Below are 16,228 nucleotides of genomic sequence, written 5' to 3'. Positions count from 1 at the left end.
GGCTAATGGAATTCTCCTGTTGGGTTCTCAGGCAGTTAATCTACTGGCCTCCCAACCACCCCTGCAAAAGACCTGCTTAATTAAAGTAGTGGCAAAAGATGCAACCTGGGCTCTTGCTGCTTGCTTAACTAAGCATGGGAGGAAGAACTCAAGGGGTAAAGAGTTAAACAAAAAGGAACCCTATCATAGGGTTGGGATTGAGTGGATTGCCAATGGAGGACGTCCAATGGAAATTCCAGAACAGTATCAGTGCTAGGCACCAGGGCTGACTGGGACACCACATGAATTTTCATAGTGCCTGGGGCAGGGAGGCACTGCTGTCTGTGCAGAGCATGGCTACATCTAATGGGAACTGGGTTCCTACAAAGATGATTCCCCCAGGGAAGAACCTTGTCTCACCTGTGCCCGGATCAGGGACTCAAAGCTGGGCTGGAAATAGTCAAGTCGGCTGTTATAGAATCGTGGCATCTCATCCAGGAGTTGTTTGTTCTTAGCCTCAAAGTCTTCCCGTACAGGCCGTAGCTCTTCCCGGGCCTGGAGAACAAGACCTTGGAGTGAGGGTTGTCACTGAAGGGGCAAGGTGTGGTGGGCATAGGTAGTGTCCTGGTTCTGCTGGCCCTGAAAGGAGGACCCAGTGGCAATGGCTATCCTGTTACCTGGTGGAGCTTGGCCAGCACGGGACCAGTTTTCTCCTTTTCCTCGTACTTCTCCACCTTGGCCTGCAGCCTGCCGTAGTCCTGCAAGGCCTGCTCCCGTCGCTTCACTGCCATGTTAAGGCTTGGGAATATGCTGCCGAACCTGTTGGGTACAGCCTGGTCATGCGGGGGTGTATCTAACAGTCACTACTTACTCAAGAACATGTGCGACACACCTACTATGTGCTGGCCCTATAAGGCTCTGAGGCTTTGGGCCTTGTACAGGTGGGGTGACATGGGGAGCAGCAGACAGTACTGAAGGCTCTCTCCAGATCCAAATGGTAGGCTGTGACTGACGGGGCTCCTTGTCCTGCTGCTGGTTCCCTACACAGGTCAGTAGGGCTGGGGTCCACCTGTATATACTAAAGCCCAAACCAAACCAAACCAACAAGGGAAACCAGGGCCACAACCAGGTAGTGACGGTCTGGAAAGGACTATGAATATCCAAGTTTGTCAACACCTTTTCTACTAAGTCACAATGCCACCGACAGGTGACAAAAAGGAATCAGGTCCTGGCTAAGGGTTCCTTTACACTGTGAGGAAACACAAAGGGAATGGTTCTTCCACCAAAGAACAAATGGAAAAAATCACCTTCTAGAAAGATGGTCCTAGCCCCTCCTACCCAACATGACTGAAAAGGAATATGGTGTGACCACTCAGATGACTGGCCATGCGGAGAAGGCTGCATTTGAAGTGTTTTGGTGTTCGAGTGTAACCATCATCCATCTTCCCCATGAAAGGCCATCTATCTTGGACAGGCCCAGGGGAGAGCTACTTTTGGGGGACCCAGGCAAGAGTAAATGTTCTTGACACAGATGAGGGGTGGAGGTGAGGTAACTCTGCACAAAGGTCTCTTGTGAGTGAGAATTGGGGTAAATCCCTTGATTGCAAAGCTGTGAGGACATGTAGTTGGCCTTAGTGCTGTGCCAGGCTTTCCTACCATACCATGTGGTGCCCACTGTGCCAGCCAGGAGCTCTGACAGCCTGGTACGACATAGACAAGCAACCAAGAGATTCAACACCTCTGGTCACTCAGATGGAGAGACACAGCTGCTGACCTAGGACCACAAGAGTCAGCGTATCTAGGTGGAGAGTGTAACAAAACAAACGGAAGTCAGGGGATGAGCATCTCTTCTCTGGGACACCAGTCAGTGGCTGAGGCCAGCCTTTCACATGCTCCAGAGCTGAGAGGACATCAGAATGCTTAGGCTGTCCTCAGTAGGTTCACAACCACAGGAGGCACGATTCCTACCTTTGCTTCTCATAGGACACGATTGTAAATTCGGTGCTGAAAAGCCTCAAGTCAGGGACACACAGATGGGAGTAATGAATATAAACTTGGCCAGGCATCAGGGGAAATGTGCAAAGTGGATGTAGGGACCAGGTCCCACCAGGTCACACTGGGAGGAGCCAGTCACACTGCCTATGTCAAGACAGCTGTACCTAGTGATTCAGCTGCTCTGGAGCCCCTCTCCCTTCCTGGGCAGCTGGGCAGTGTGGCTCAAGGGAACAGGTGCCTCACGCCTGAGAACCTCCTGCCCTGCCCCTCCCTCTATCCCAAGAGGACAAAGGATCCTAGCAGCCTGGCCTTGCTGTCAAAAGCAGCCTGCTTTTTGGGTGGCCTCAGGGCCAGGGTCAGAGAAAGGGTAAGAATGAAACAGGCAGAAGGCAGAGGTGGAAGAGTTTTCTGTCCAGTCCTCACAATTTCTCCTTTGCACTGGAATTCACCTATGGGGAGTGGGGTATGTCACAAGGAACAAAACAATATGTGAAGGGTATCCTGCGGGTGTGAAATGGCCTAGGTGCAACGTTAGTTGGTCACACAGCTCTAGATGCATTGCTAGTCTCAGCAGAACTTAGACCTTAGTCCACAGTCCTGGCCCCTTTCCATGGTTATCATCTTCAAGACCAAGTCACACCTACCAGGAACACTAATACTATATCTATCACGACTTGGCCAGTTCACAAAAGGCACAGTGGTGCAAGTGTGCATGAAAGTGCAGAGCTGGGAGACCAAGGCTGCTACAGACCAGGGACTACAGGGGAGTGGTGTGTATACAGCGCTACTTAATCAAGACCACTACCCTCTGCAGGTGCGACTGGCTCTGCTGCCCCTGCTAGTGGCTCCTGACTCTTGGGAACTCGAAGGTCTTCCTTGGGCAGTACTTCTCAAATTAAGATTTGATCGAGATCTGAGCTTTGTTAGTAGCTCAGGCAACTGTAGATGAATCACTAACAAAGGGGGATTTAGGTAGCTTTGGACCAGGGACTGGGAGCCCCAGAGACAAGGGACAGGTGTCATGTTCTTTCCATCTGAGGGGGCTATTAATGTCACTCGTAGAAAGAGTGCCTGCCCCAGGTGATGGGGGAAGGAAGTCCTGCTCACTTTGTTTTTTACTTCTTAGCTGTGGACAGGTCTTGCCAGGTAGCTGATAGCAGGATCCACTCTACATGTGGACTAGCTAGGGCTGGGGTGCTAGTGCACAAGGTACAGGCTTGTCCTCTGTGTCTGGACTTTCCCCAGGTTCTAGCTGACCTGGTAAGGATGGCACATGGCCCAGCTCTCCTTAAAGCACAAAGCTTGCATTTTCTACTGTCTTCTCCAAAGATATATGGTGGAAAAGTCCAACCCTCTGCCTCAGCTATCCCTTGATAATTAGTGGTAAGAGAGGGGCCGTACTCTGTTCCCTGGCCCTGCTCAAATCATACATCTGCATGCTTCATGGTCACTTAGTTCATCTAGCCCTGCTTTTAGGTACCAACTCTACACCAAGGAATCAGTTTGGCTTTCTTTCTACTGAGGAAACGGACTCAGGCCAGCGTGGGTGGCTGGGACGCTCCTGCTCATTGTGGCAGCAAGCACACCCGACCCACCTTCCTGAGTTCCAAGTCTGTAAGTGCATAGATTTGATTCACATTGGTTTTCAAAGATTTTCAAGGATGGGAGGTGGGCCTAGGTCTACATCAGGGCTTCAGGGAGCCCAACCTAGGAGGTACCCGTTTCTTGCCTGGCATAGGATTGAACACCAAACTCACTCCCCAGGGAGATAAAGCATGGGGTGAAGAGAGTGGGGAGGGAAAGAGGCCGGCTGGGAGGTAGGCTGGGAGCAGCCGGCCTGGTGGGGAATGCCTGCCATTCCTCATCTGTGCCCACACAGCCGGGATCTTCCACCCACCAGGAAAGGGAAATTGAAAGCATCCCCATCCGACATGTGAACAACCAGGGGCTGGGGGATTAGAGACCGAGCCCCCTTTGCGGGGGATACTGGGGGCGACATGGTGGCCATGATCTTCATTAGAGGACAGGAAAGCTCCAGTTTCCGGTTTCCAGTGCTGGGGTCCCTGGGAACTTCTCTCCTGGCCCGAGGAAGCAAGTGGGGAGGAGGGAACAGGCAGTGGTGGTTTATGTGGTCATGGGGGATTGTATGCTGGCTGTGGGTTGGAGAAGCCAGCCAGGCAGCCAGGCCTGAGGCTCATACAGAGGTCAGCGGATCCATGGCGGAGATGGTGGCCGCCCCCTCTGCCACGCCCCCACCTTCCTGGCAGGTGGTGGGCCCGCTAGCATGGTGGGAAGCAGCCGGGATTTCTCTCTACTTGGCTGAAGAAGCCAGGGATCCGATTTCAATGCCGCCTCGTTGGTTGTGAAATAGAGAAGGGAGTCAACCCCCTAGTTCTCTGAGCTAGCAGTCTTGCCATATTCTGCCAACTCTGGGTGCATACAGCGGCCTCTGGGCCCCTGCATCTCAGGCACACCAGGGTTCTGGGTACAGAGGCACTTTTCTGAGATCCTTCCGTCCATCTGTAAGACCAGACCAGACCAGACTCAGGTCCTCATGAAGGGTTCTTTGGTTTGGAGATGAACTCTAACTGAGAGGCAGGGGTGCAAGAGCCCAGGCTGATGAGGCTGGGGTGGTGGGCATGGATCAGGCCTGGCCTTGTGGCAGCTGCAGGTGCTCTGAGTGTCATCCTGTGTTGGGCAGGGGCATTGACAAAGCTAGGAGGGCTTGTCCTAATCCTATGCCTGGACCTGAACAGGGAAGCAATAACTCTGCACTCCCCAACACACAAAGACTGTAGGATCAAAACCTGCTTTCTTCATCTCCCTCCAGCTTGATCTTAGCCTAATGATAATGAAGCAGAGGCTCATTCATTGCCCGCCCTGGCAAGGCAATTGCTAGGGACCACCACGGAAGAGGTAATAAAGTGCAGCTGCTGGGGCGGAGAGGGAGCCTTTCTAGGTCAGAGCAGGCGGGGAGAGGCCAGGAGAGAGGAAGCACTCCAGAGCTTCAAGGCAAGGCTTGGGCCAGTCTCCTCCCCTGGGGACCCACGGGACAAACCTGTCTGATCCTTGACCATGGCCTGCAGGACCAAAAAATGAGTCTCACAGAATTCCTTGCTCTCACAGGTCATGAGTGAGGGAACCTTCCCAAGCAGGATGCGGCTGCTGCTGCTGCTGTTGCACCCTTCCCCATGTGCGGCCACCCCCATGTTTCCAACACAAAGTGCTGCAGGCAGCTGCATCCCAGGCCGGCTGTGAGATGAAAGGCCTTGCTCATGTCTGTTGAGTCCTGGCCAGACTCTCTACACGTTGAAATCAGCCAGCACTGGGCCTCCCGGAGCCCAACCAGAGGCAAAAGGGGATGGGGCCTAAAGACCACCAGGGCAGTGTCTGGCACCATAGAAATTAGCAGTTCCCTGCCCCCAGACTGTGACTAGAACAGTGCTGGTGCCCCGGAACAACCAGGAGCCTCAACCACAGGACAGGCTGTATGCTGGCATCCCTGTTGCTCCTTGTCATGGGAAGCTATGGACACACTGCTAGGCATGCTCCTTAGTTTCCAAGTGGTTAGCTGATCTGCTGTCCCCACAAGTACCTTGAGGCCCATTTCCTTGGATGATCTTACTCACTTTTTCAGGGGTTCAATCACCGTCTTCTGGATCTGGTTCACCTGTCAAAAGAAAAATACAGATTTAGACTCTTCCTAAGAGAGGAGGTCCCAGGCTCCTCAGAGGCCACACTGCTAGACTTTGTTTCCAAGTGGCTAGCTGATGTGCTGTCCCCCGAGAGCTGGGCAAGGGGATGGAGTGGGACAGGCAGTATAGAATCCATATTCTGCTGCCAGAGGTGGTGGAGAGGCCAATCCTAAGGGCCACACCTAGGGCAGAGTCTGGTTTCAGGTTAACACATTTCCTGTCAGTGTTCCTGGCAAAGGTTTGTAATGGCTTTGCTCAGTGTGGGAGGATGGATGGGTGGACAGAGCTGCTGTAAGCACAGGAGACATGGGCATCTGAGCAGCCTGGTTTGGGAAGAGTGGGCTTGAGGTTATCAGGCTTCAGAAGGCTGAAGCCCAGTACCACTTTCAATCTATGGTCACTGCATCTAGCTAGGTCCAAGGGGAAAGGGGTGAGGAACATAGGACACTGGCAGCAAGACCTGGTCACCTTCTCCTGGTTGAAAGCATCCATCCGCTTCATGGCTGTGTCTAGGGCTGTCACCATGCGCAGAAAGTCCTGATCCTGCTCACACAGCGGGTTGGAGAGGAGGTCCAGGGATATCTTCACAGCAGATTTGGACATGGCTGTTAATAAGTTAACAGCTCTGTGAGCTCCCAGAGGGACATGGTTGAAGGTCTCCTTAGTGTTCCTTGACCTCAGAACCTCTGCCCATGCTACAGCTACCAGAACAACAAGGTTCCAAAAGCCACATGACATGGTCTTGAGTGTTTCTCAACTCCTATGCATGTAGTACTATATTGCTGGATAGCAAAACTCCTAGGCTGTTCTAGGACCAATCAGGAGGATGGTATGCTGTGTGACACATTTCTGCTCCAAAGATGCTAACTCAATAATTCCAGAATACAAGAACCTATACTGTAGGCAGGCTGCTTGCCCGCTTGGGACTCTATACTCTACTGTACACTGGGCTGGCCCACTTATCACACCTGGACAGAGGGTGAATGCTTGAGGTATTGTGGGCTGTCTGGAAGTCACAGGGAGCACCAAGGAGGATGGAGACCCCTTGGAAGCTTTGGGGTTCTTGATCTGGGGCTCATTTTAGCACCCCATATTTGCACATGAAAGAGTAGGCAGAGGGCCTAGAGAAGGACCTGGCTCAACATGGCACACATCAGTTTCTGAACACATTTGGCTGAGTATCAGAGAGGAAGACAAAAATTTTGATATGATCTTGGCCAAGAAGGCTGAGAAGCAGCAGAAGACAGATGTTTCTGTTATTGCTGTTATCATTTCTTTAAACTCCACTGGGCACTGTAGTCCAGGTTGGCCTTGCTATGTAGCCCAAATGGACCTCTCATCTGCAGTGATCTTCCGTCTCAGCTTGCTCAGGGGTGGCATTACAGGCATGCACTGCCACACTTGGCTGGACTTTTGTTTATTACTCGAGTGATGCAGCATTTAAGATGCTATTGATTTTAAGGCACACTGTTACTGCATAAACCACTGAGAAGGAAAAATAATGCTGATCATCGCACCACCATGTTAGCCCGTGTGACAGAGCTGTGGTTGTAAGGACACTAACCTGAAAAAGTGTCTTAGAATGGATACAGAGAGACCCATCTCTAGCTGATTACAGGCGGGGCTTCCTTGCCACCCCATGAGTGGAACAGATAGCCCACCTATGCCCAGTGCCAGCTCCCGGAGAAGGGCCTTGTGGGAGCCTAGGCCCTGCTAGAAGTCCCCATCATGTTAGGGGGTTACAGTTACCAAGCACAGAAAGCCTACTGTGTGAGGGGACCAGAAAGGTAAACTTCTCAGAAATGCTGAAGCAATAGATTCTCAAACAGTTATGAAATGATTACAAACAACCTTGTCAAAAGAAGTCTTCTCAGAACTGCAAACATCTGAAAATGTCTTCTATTATTATTCTTTCCCCAGTGTGTAAAGAGAACAAAACAAAACAAAACACCCAAATACCAAATCAAAACTGTAACAGTCACTGGCTAGAGGAAGGTTTTCTCCCCACCTATCCTAACAGTCTCACATTCTCAGGCCTCTTCTTGCTGGAGTCACATGGAGTCAAGGTGCTGCACTCACTTGTGCCACTTCCCTGGGCACAGCCAGGTCTGAAGTACAATGCAGCACAAGGTTCTGGATCCCAGTCCCAGGCCACAGCCCTTCTGCCCTGCAGGGACCGAGTAGTGAGTCTCTGGCCCACATGGTCTACCACCTGGAACTGGCAGTCTGACACTTGGGGAAACTAAGGATCCTGGACCTCCTCTTGTGTTTCTGAGGTTCTCACTGCAGCTTCCAGATGAAGCCGTCAAGTCTTCAGAAACTGCACTCTGGAAATTCCCAAAATCTCATCATCTTACTGAAAGGAAGATCCTCTGTGTAGACCACCAGAGAGGATTTTTGGACCTGTCCTGGAAGCCTGGGAGAACCTGAGGTCAGGAAAGGCATAGCTCATTTTCCTCAACTGTTGGGTCAGTGGCTCTCAGTATGTTCCTAGTCCTACTGTAGTGGTGTCATAATGTGTCACAGACATTCCTGGCCTTGTTCTGGACCTCAGAATGCTAAAGTCAGGCCTGGTATCACTAGTCCTCTAGCACCCTTGCTTGTCACCCATGAGCCTGACCCTGAATGCACACAGTGTGTGCTAGTGGAAGCTGCCCTTCAGAAGGGTGCTCTGCTCCTTGATCTGGACCCAGTGGTCCTAGGCTTCAATAGTCACCCCTCGGTCCCAATTTTACTGCTGGACAAGTCTTTCTTCAGCCAAGGTGTCTGTCTCACGGAGTCCTTATGTCTACATGTCTGATGTCTCCCTATGAAACACTCCATTTCCACTCTGCTATCAAAGCTGTCTGGAGAGCATGTCCCAGTGACTCCCTGGATGAGAGGCAGTGGGGAGCGAGGCAAAAGCCCTCCATGTAAGTCAGACCCAAAAGTCATTTAACAGATCTGGCCCCAAACGTGACCCCTGGCTCAGGACACGCCTACTCTGTAGACAGGAGGGGTCAGAAGGGAGGTGGAAGCCATGTTCAGACTATCCCACATCCTTGGGGTTGGCAGGGAAGCTCAGCAGCACAGACAAGGGGGATGGCTTTCTGAACACTGGACGGTGGTTCCAGCAGGCCCTTGGCAGCAGCTGCTTCCTGGGGAGGCATTTCTCTTTCTCATCAGACGCTGTTCAAAGTGTCTACTGAAGGAATAAAGGTATAATTAGCCAGCCAAGGACTAGTACCTGGCAAAAATGAGGCAGCTCCAGGTCTGTGGGCCCTTTTCACTGCACAGCAAATGGAATCACAATAGATTCCCAACCTACCCTGTGCTGCCTATCAGCCTATGACCTTTCAGATGGCATCGGGATACCATGGTGCTACCCAACTGGGATTCTACTCCTGGGGCAGCTGGTCAAACAATGAGACAAGCCTGGTTAGTGCAGTGAAGACTCCCTTGGCTGCTTTCTAGCTTAGAGTAACCAGGAAAACAGACAAGGCGTGGGCAGGCGGGCTTGAGAGATGGCTCAGTGGTTAAGGACACAATTGCCTATAACTCCAGCTCCAGGGGATCTGATGCTTTTTGCTGGCCTCCATGGGTACCAGAATCTATGCGCACATACCCACATGAACACACACATAATTTACAAAATAAAGAAATAAAAGAGGATTAAAAACAAAACCAAAAAAACCTTCTGCCCCAAGATAGGTGACTGACACAGTGAGCCCCTCTTTTTAATGGTGGACATTTCACATGCTCTGCCAGTCTTGAATTTAGAAAACACATGCAGGAGGTGGAATTCCTCTGAGGCTGTACAAGCACTGTGGCCACCACAGACATCATTACATGGAGTGGCTGAAGGAACGAAAGATGGGCCCTCAAGCCTACTTCTGCCTTTGAGTCAGTGAGTACAACCACTGAGGTAAGGCTATATTCTACCTCAGGGCCTTTGCTGAAATGCTCTCCAGGCACATCTATATAGAGTACTCCCTTATCCCTTTAGGTATATGGCACTCAGGAGAGGCCTCCCTGTTCACCCCACTTCAAGCAGCACTCCATTACTCTCCATCCCTTTATGTTCCTCCACTGCCCTGGCCTTTGCATGGTGCTATAGTACACACACACTCATTTCTCACATGCCCTCCCTCCTAGGACGGAAGCTCCTGTCTTGACCGATTATTGAATCCCTAGCACTGAGAGATGGTGGTTCTCGCTGGTCAGACCTGCCTCTCTCAAGTCCCTATCATAAAGTAACAGGCAGATACGGTCTCCCTCTGGAGGGAGAAGCTGTGGAGGTCCATCTGGCAGGAGGCTTGCTGTGGCTCCTGCTGTGGATGTTGGTGGTAGTCCTGCTGCTCTGAATAGAAGCATGCTGGCGATCACACTGCTCTCAGGGCTTTACACCAACACACAACTGTACCATTGCAGCAAGTTACAGGGCCGAGGACCAGCAGATGTGGGTACTTTTCAGACAAAGCACAGAGAGCTTAAAGGGCAGTATCCGGTTAGAGACTGTTAGGGCAGGCAGTATGGGAATGCTCTCTTCTGTTCTCTGTCACTCAGTGACATGGCCTCTTAGGCTCCCTGACCTGAGCTACCTTAATCGCTGGGCCCCTGGGCCTAGTTCTTCCTGAACTTCAGCCAAGAGCCCTCCCTAGCCCTGGCTGTCTGCTAGCACCTGCTGGTTCCTCACCACTGTGTCCTCAGGAATGACAGAGTGATCCTGGTTTCCTGGCTCAGCTTTAGCTGACCCTCCTGATCAGCTGCATAGCCCCTTCGGCTGCTGTTGTCATGGGAAAGTCATGCTGCTGACTTCTGCCCAGAAGGCCATGCTGTCTTTTTTCTCTGGCTCTAACCCTGAGGCAGAAAAGGCCCTTGCAATAGAGGCTTCTGCTGGCTGCAGTGCTATCCTGACAGGAACCTGGGAGCATCTGTTTTCCTACCCGACTAAGCTGGAGAGTGGCAGGACTCTGTGGGAAGTGGTGATCTGATCAGAGAGAAATGATCCAGGCCTCCTCTTAGGGACAGCACTGGGTGTTTTCCGAGCAGTGACTTCTGAGTTAGCCCTTAAGGATCTGTGGAACAGGGCATCCTATGCCTGCTGCTGCCTCAATGGGCATGGGGATGGGGGCACTCACCCAGGTCGGCATCGGTGCTTTTCTTCATGTCCTTCTGCAGGCGCTTGGTCTGCTCTTCCAGCCTGAAAGTGAGGGGGTGGGGATGGACACTCACCTTCCAGTACTCAGGCCTCACCTCTTCTCTGCCTCAGGGAAGCCCAGCAGGGAGGAAGGGCCTCTCTGTGCAACACCAGCCACAGACCTCTGTACCACCTCAGGCTCTGCAGGAGGCCGATCACCCAGAGACTGTGCAGGAATGGCCTTCCTATAGCTTATCAACCTGTTAGAGCTGTCTTCAGTTCCTAACTGTAAATGGACAAAGGACACAGGAGAGGCTCCCTGACTGAGCCTGAGCTGGCCAGGAGGAGGCAGGGATTGAGCCCTTTCAAGAAGCATGTGCCCCAGCTACCTCCCATCTCACCCTTCTGGAGTTTGACACTCACTGCTGCAGTTTTCCATACTCCCTTTCAAAGTCTCTCTCCACCTGTAAGGCAAGCGGTAGATAGCTCAGTCAGTGGGGCAATGACAACACAGTGGAAAAAATCTCCCCGCTTAATGAAACTCACTCCACACCCTCCCCCAGCTTGCAGCAACAGTGCTGTCCAGTCCTTACACGCTCCAGCAGATCACTAACAACAGTGTCCCTGTGTTCCCAAACTAATGAAGTGTTTGACTTAGGGAGAAGGCCTCTCCTTCCAGAGGGGCCAACCAGTCAAGCTGGCAAGTCTCAGCGACTGTGCCTCGGCTGTCATTCCAGAATGAGGCACTGCTTAGTGCCCTTCCTCATCCCAACTCTGGTGGCAGCCAAGGTGATCTGACAGAACTGGACCCCACCTAGGAGTGAGCTGGGCACCAAGGAAGAGGTGGATCTAAAGTAGGAGAGTTCTGCCATGTGCTAGCTGTGAGGTCTGAACAAGTGACTTCCCTTTGCAGCCATAGCTTCCTCACAGGCCCTGTTCATCTCCTGTGGGGTACATCAAAAAAGATCTTGTGTGGGATATCAGGTGGGTTCTTGCTTTAGAATGAAGGGTCCCTGAACCTGAGCCTTCAAGGAGTGCACTTCCAGGGCTGTTCAACTTGTGGCCAGCACGCAAGGCTGGCTAAGAATATAGCTAAACAGAAAATTGTAAACTTATGAAATCATGAAGTATTTTTGTAATTAAAAATTTATTATTGCTATCATTATTGTGTTTATGATGTATATGCAAGGGTGGGCATGGTGTATCCATGGAGGGCAGAGGACAACTTTCAGGAATTTGTCCATTGTGAGTTTGGTGATCAGAGGATGTCAAAGCCTTCATAATGAGTGCTCTTACCCACCAAACCATCATACTGGCCTGTACTTTTTTAGGGGGGAAGCAGTAACTTAGCTGTGTGGTTCTTGAAAGTGAACTCTGAAGATGACAAAGACATCTTCAAAAGGCTGGACCAGCCTGGTTATTCCTCCAGCACATGGTGCAGGAAGGCAGTCGAGAAGAGTGAACGGAGGCAGGGAGAGAAGAGGTCTAACATTAATAGCTTCTAGTATCTTTGAGAAGAGTGATCTTACTTGGTCATTGCTCCTTAAGGGAAGGTAACACATGGCCAGGTACCCGGCCCACAGTGGAGATTACAGAGTGTGCATTCATGTTCTATTGCTAGGCCACAGCAGCTTGGAGAAACAGACAGGGATGCAGAGAGCAGCAGCCAGAACTACTTGGGAAATGGCAACCATGTAAGCCCTGATGTGGCTAAGTATGGAGCCTCATGCTAGCCAGTGTCACCGTGCTATGGCCATTATAACCCAGAGGATGTGGCTGCTGAGTATCTTATTTTCCTTCATATTTGATTTATTTCCAAAAAGACAAAATGAAAACTAAGTATTTCTTAGTCCAAGTCAAATTCTCCTAGAGACACACCTATGAGCCTGCTCTTCTGGGGTGGTGGGGGCTGAGCCCCTGTGCTGCTGCCTTTGGCTCCCAGCCTTGTCTTTGGCAATGCCTGAATGTGCTGATGTGTGTGGGATGCCAGAGAGCACCTGGTCTGCCTGGCTGGGGATTGCTTGGGCTTGTACGGAGGGGCCTTCGAGTTCCCAGCCAGGTAGAGTTGTTCTGGGGGAGGAGAAGCTCAGTCTCATGCTGGGGTGGGCAAATGCTCCGGCTGGATGCCACTCAAGGCTGCCTCACAGGAACTTGGAAACAATAACTCCCCTGCTTCCAGGAGCCACAGTTAAGGGTCCCACATCTTTCTCCCCAGAAGACAGAGCCACTTGGGGGTTGGACCAGAATTCCAGGCCCTCAGATTATGGCTGATAGAATAAAGAGACACACTGAAGGCACATTCCAAGGTACATGTCTTCTGAGAGAAAGGGCCAAGTGGAAAAGATCTGAACATTTCTGAATGCTTGATGCCTTTGCCAAAAGGCAACTGGAGGCCAGTCAACAATGCAAGTGTAAACACATGTGCATGCACTGTCAGGGGATTGGGCTGGGCCAGGCTGCTGGAGGCAGCACAGGGAGAATCAAGCCCCAGATGAAGCTCCCTCCTTTCTCCTGGGCCCAGGGTGCAAGGGCAATGCCTAGGCCAGCCTGCCCAGCATGAGCAAGGCATTTGCCAAGGGAGTGAACAAGCTGAGTTCCTTCCAAACCCAAATTCCTGGTAAAGGGGAAAAGGAGGCCGCAGGCAGGGCTGGGGCTCTGGTGCCAGGACTAGGGTGTGTCAGGTCAAAGTAAGGCAGAGAAGGCATTCAGAGACCCACCATGCAAGGACAGACTGCATCTGCCCTTCAGTATGCTCCAGGGCTAAGGAGTATTAGAGAGGCCAAAGTCTGACATTTGCTTCTGTTAAAGAGGCTCAATGTAGCTACTTGTCTTTGCCCTGGTTTTGTAAGGAACCTACCTAGTTAGGAACCTAGGCTTGAGTTTACCTGTATACATAAGACCTTGGGAACCCATGCTTGGAGGGCATGGGAAACCATGTCTTCAAGAGCTCCAAGTTAGAGTGTGTGTGTGTGTGTGTGTGTGTGTGTGTGTGTGTGTGTGTGTGTGCATGTTGGTATGTATGCGTGTGTGATACATAAGTATGTGCATGTGGTATGTGTCTATGTGTGTGTGGTGTGTACATGTATGTGTGTCTGTATATATATGTGTGTGTGTGTGTGTGTGTGTGTATGGTGTGTATGTGCGTGTCTATATGTGATATGTTGAGTGTGTATGTGTTTCTATGTCTATGTCTGTGTTCTCTCTCCATGCTAAGGCACTCTGAGGCTCCAGAGAGAACTGGCAAAAGTTGGATCAAGAGGTGGAAGCTGTGGTCCTGGTCTCAGTGCCAGTGGTCAGCCCCTGTAGAGAACATGCCATTCCTGCCACAGCCCCAACAATCACGGAATACGTGTTGGTAACCTGAGCGCAGGCAAGCAGTGATAGCAAAGACAATGTTTTCTTTGTGGCTGGAAGCTGGGCACCCTGAGCCAAAATCCTTCTGAAAATCCATGAACATAACATGAACATTTCTTCCCATGACAGGGCTGCCATGACTTCCAATAACCTGGGCAACCACATCTATTCCTATCCCAAAGTATGTCATCAGTGTCCAGGGACAGCTGCCAGAGATCTGGAGACATCTGCACAGTCCAGGCCTGTGTTAGGGGTGGAGAGGTGAGCAAGGACCCATCCAGAAAAGGCAGGGTCCTGCTACTGATGCTTAAACACCCCCAGGGAGCTGAAGGGAACAGGGTGAGCAGACAAAAACTCTATTCTAAGCCACCCCTCAGCTTTGACTGCTGGTGAAAGATCAAAGGCCCTAGCCTACAACTTCACTGAACTGGGGGATGGAGCTGCTAGGACAGGCTGAGTTCTTGTTGGCTTTGGAGGAAGCCAAACCGGCTGTCAATGAGGGCTTCTTACAGAGCAGACATGGACTAAGTGCCTGACCTGCACTGGTTGGTGTGAGACTCTTCATGTGTGTGACACAGGTACTAGGGTTAGCCTTACCTTACACATGGGCAAACTAAGGCTCATAGAGGCTAAGGCATGTGCCAAAAGTCTCAGACAATAGAGGCAGAGCCAGGTAGAAGTTCAGGAGGTCAGTCCCTTACCTGGATCCTTAACAACTACTGGATACTTGCTCAATTTGGAGGGAAGGGACAACACAGACTAAAGGATGACAAGTCCCCAATGAGGACATAGGTGTAGGAAGAGGACAAGGGAAGCTATGGCGCAGGGTAGGGTGTGGGGAAATTTGATCTTCCTTGGGATTCTTTGCTATTCCTCAAAGTAAAGGATTTAGGATCTGCTACCATGATGGATTGAGACCCTTGGAACCATAAGCCAAAATAAACAATTCCTTCTCTAAAAAATACCCCCAGGAACCAAGCCCTTTCCACCAACAGACTCTGCCAAGGAGCTGGAAAGTGCACTGTAGCCCATCCTGCTCTGTGGGATCAAAGCCCCATCGACGAAAGATAAAAGTCATGGTGGAGGGAGGGATTTCTGTCTTCTTGTTTGTGGTTGTGAACAAAGGGGGAAAAGACCCTTTTCAAAACCACTTTTCTTTTGGATCTGCTGAGATTACTCTCTAGAGGCTCAAAGCCACACCCTCTCACTTCTTGGAGCCCAGCATTTGCAGACCCAGACTTTCTGGGTCTTAGCAGAGAGGCTCCACAGATGGTCAGCTGTGGAGGCGACACTGAGTCTGTTACAACCTGCCATTGCATGAGGCTGAGGGCGACTCTTTTAAGTTGAGCCCAGCTTTTTTCCTGTGACCTAACTTTGGACTTCCTGAAGATGGAGACATTGGTCAGATGTGCTGAACTTCCTGCCAAGCCAAAACAGGATCTTCCCTCTAGCTCTGGCAGCTGAGCCAAGGAGAGAATGGGGGGAGACAAGGACCTCAGAGGATGGGCATGGGGGCCTCTACTGCATGGACAGTGCTGGAACTTGAGCTGTCTCCATGGCGTTTGGTCTTTACATATAGGATCACTCCTGTTAAAACCCAAAGCCTGGCTTGTGTGTGAGGAACTGAGAAGGCTGCTCTGGACAGACATGGCTACATAGTGGGAGCAGAGCAAAGCAAAGATGGCGGAGTGGGCAGGGCCACAGACCAAGTGCTGACTCCAGCTCTTCAGGAGAGTATTTTCAGTTCTAACATGTCTCAACTATTCTATGGGAAAACCAGACTGAGGCCAGACAAGGTCCATGGGCTTCTAGTTCTAATGTTCTGGGATCTGTGGCTCTTACTCTCCCACTTCAGACATAAAACAGGGGTAAATATCATGGGTTCAAAGATATTACCAGTGCACAGAGTGACTGGATCATGGCAGGGACTCACCTGTCTGTGCAAACAAAAAGAAGTGGACCACCCGGAGAACCTGTCTGGTCTTTTATGTAGTTGAGGTGGCCAGAAAGAAAGGCCTTCGGCACTATTGAGGGGTGTGTGTGCAAGGAGAGGTGTGTATATGCAAATGTTCCAGAGCTCTCCCAG

General features: G+C 51.1%; 1 protein-coding gene across 1 annotated transcript in view; it reads right to left on the bottom strand.

Annotated features, from left to right (window-relative positions):
- Positions 1-16,228, bottom strand: part of Bin3 (bridging integrator 3) — a 38,869-nt gene that overhangs the window by 2,746 nt on the left and 19,895 nt on the right. Inside the window, exons 3-8 of the mRNA NM_001013186.2 lie at positions 11,212-11,252; positions 10,790-10,851; positions 6,138-6,274; positions 5,604-5,644; positions 657-798; positions 400-534 (exon numbers count right to left, since the gene is read on the bottom strand). Of these exons, the coding sequence (NP_001013204.1) occupies positions 400-534; positions 657-798; positions 5,604-5,644; positions 6,138-6,274; positions 10,790-10,851; positions 11,212-11,252 (558 nt within the window). The remainder of the gene's footprint in view (positions 1-399; positions 535-656; positions 799-5,603; positions 5,645-6,137; positions 6,275-10,789; positions 10,852-11,211; positions 11,253-16,228) is intronic.

Source organism: Rattus norvegicus, chromosome 15, assembly GCF_021556685.1.
Source record: "Rattus norvegicus strain SHRSP/BbbUtx chromosome 15, alternate assembly SHRSP_T2T, whole genome shotgun sequence".
In the NCBI taxonomy this organism is placed as follows: domain Eukaryota; kingdom Metazoa; phylum Chordata; class Mammalia; order Rodentia; family Muridae; genus Rattus; species Rattus norvegicus.
Note: the sequence above shows the minus strand (reverse complement) of the source record. Positions and strands in the feature narration are given on the sequence as shown.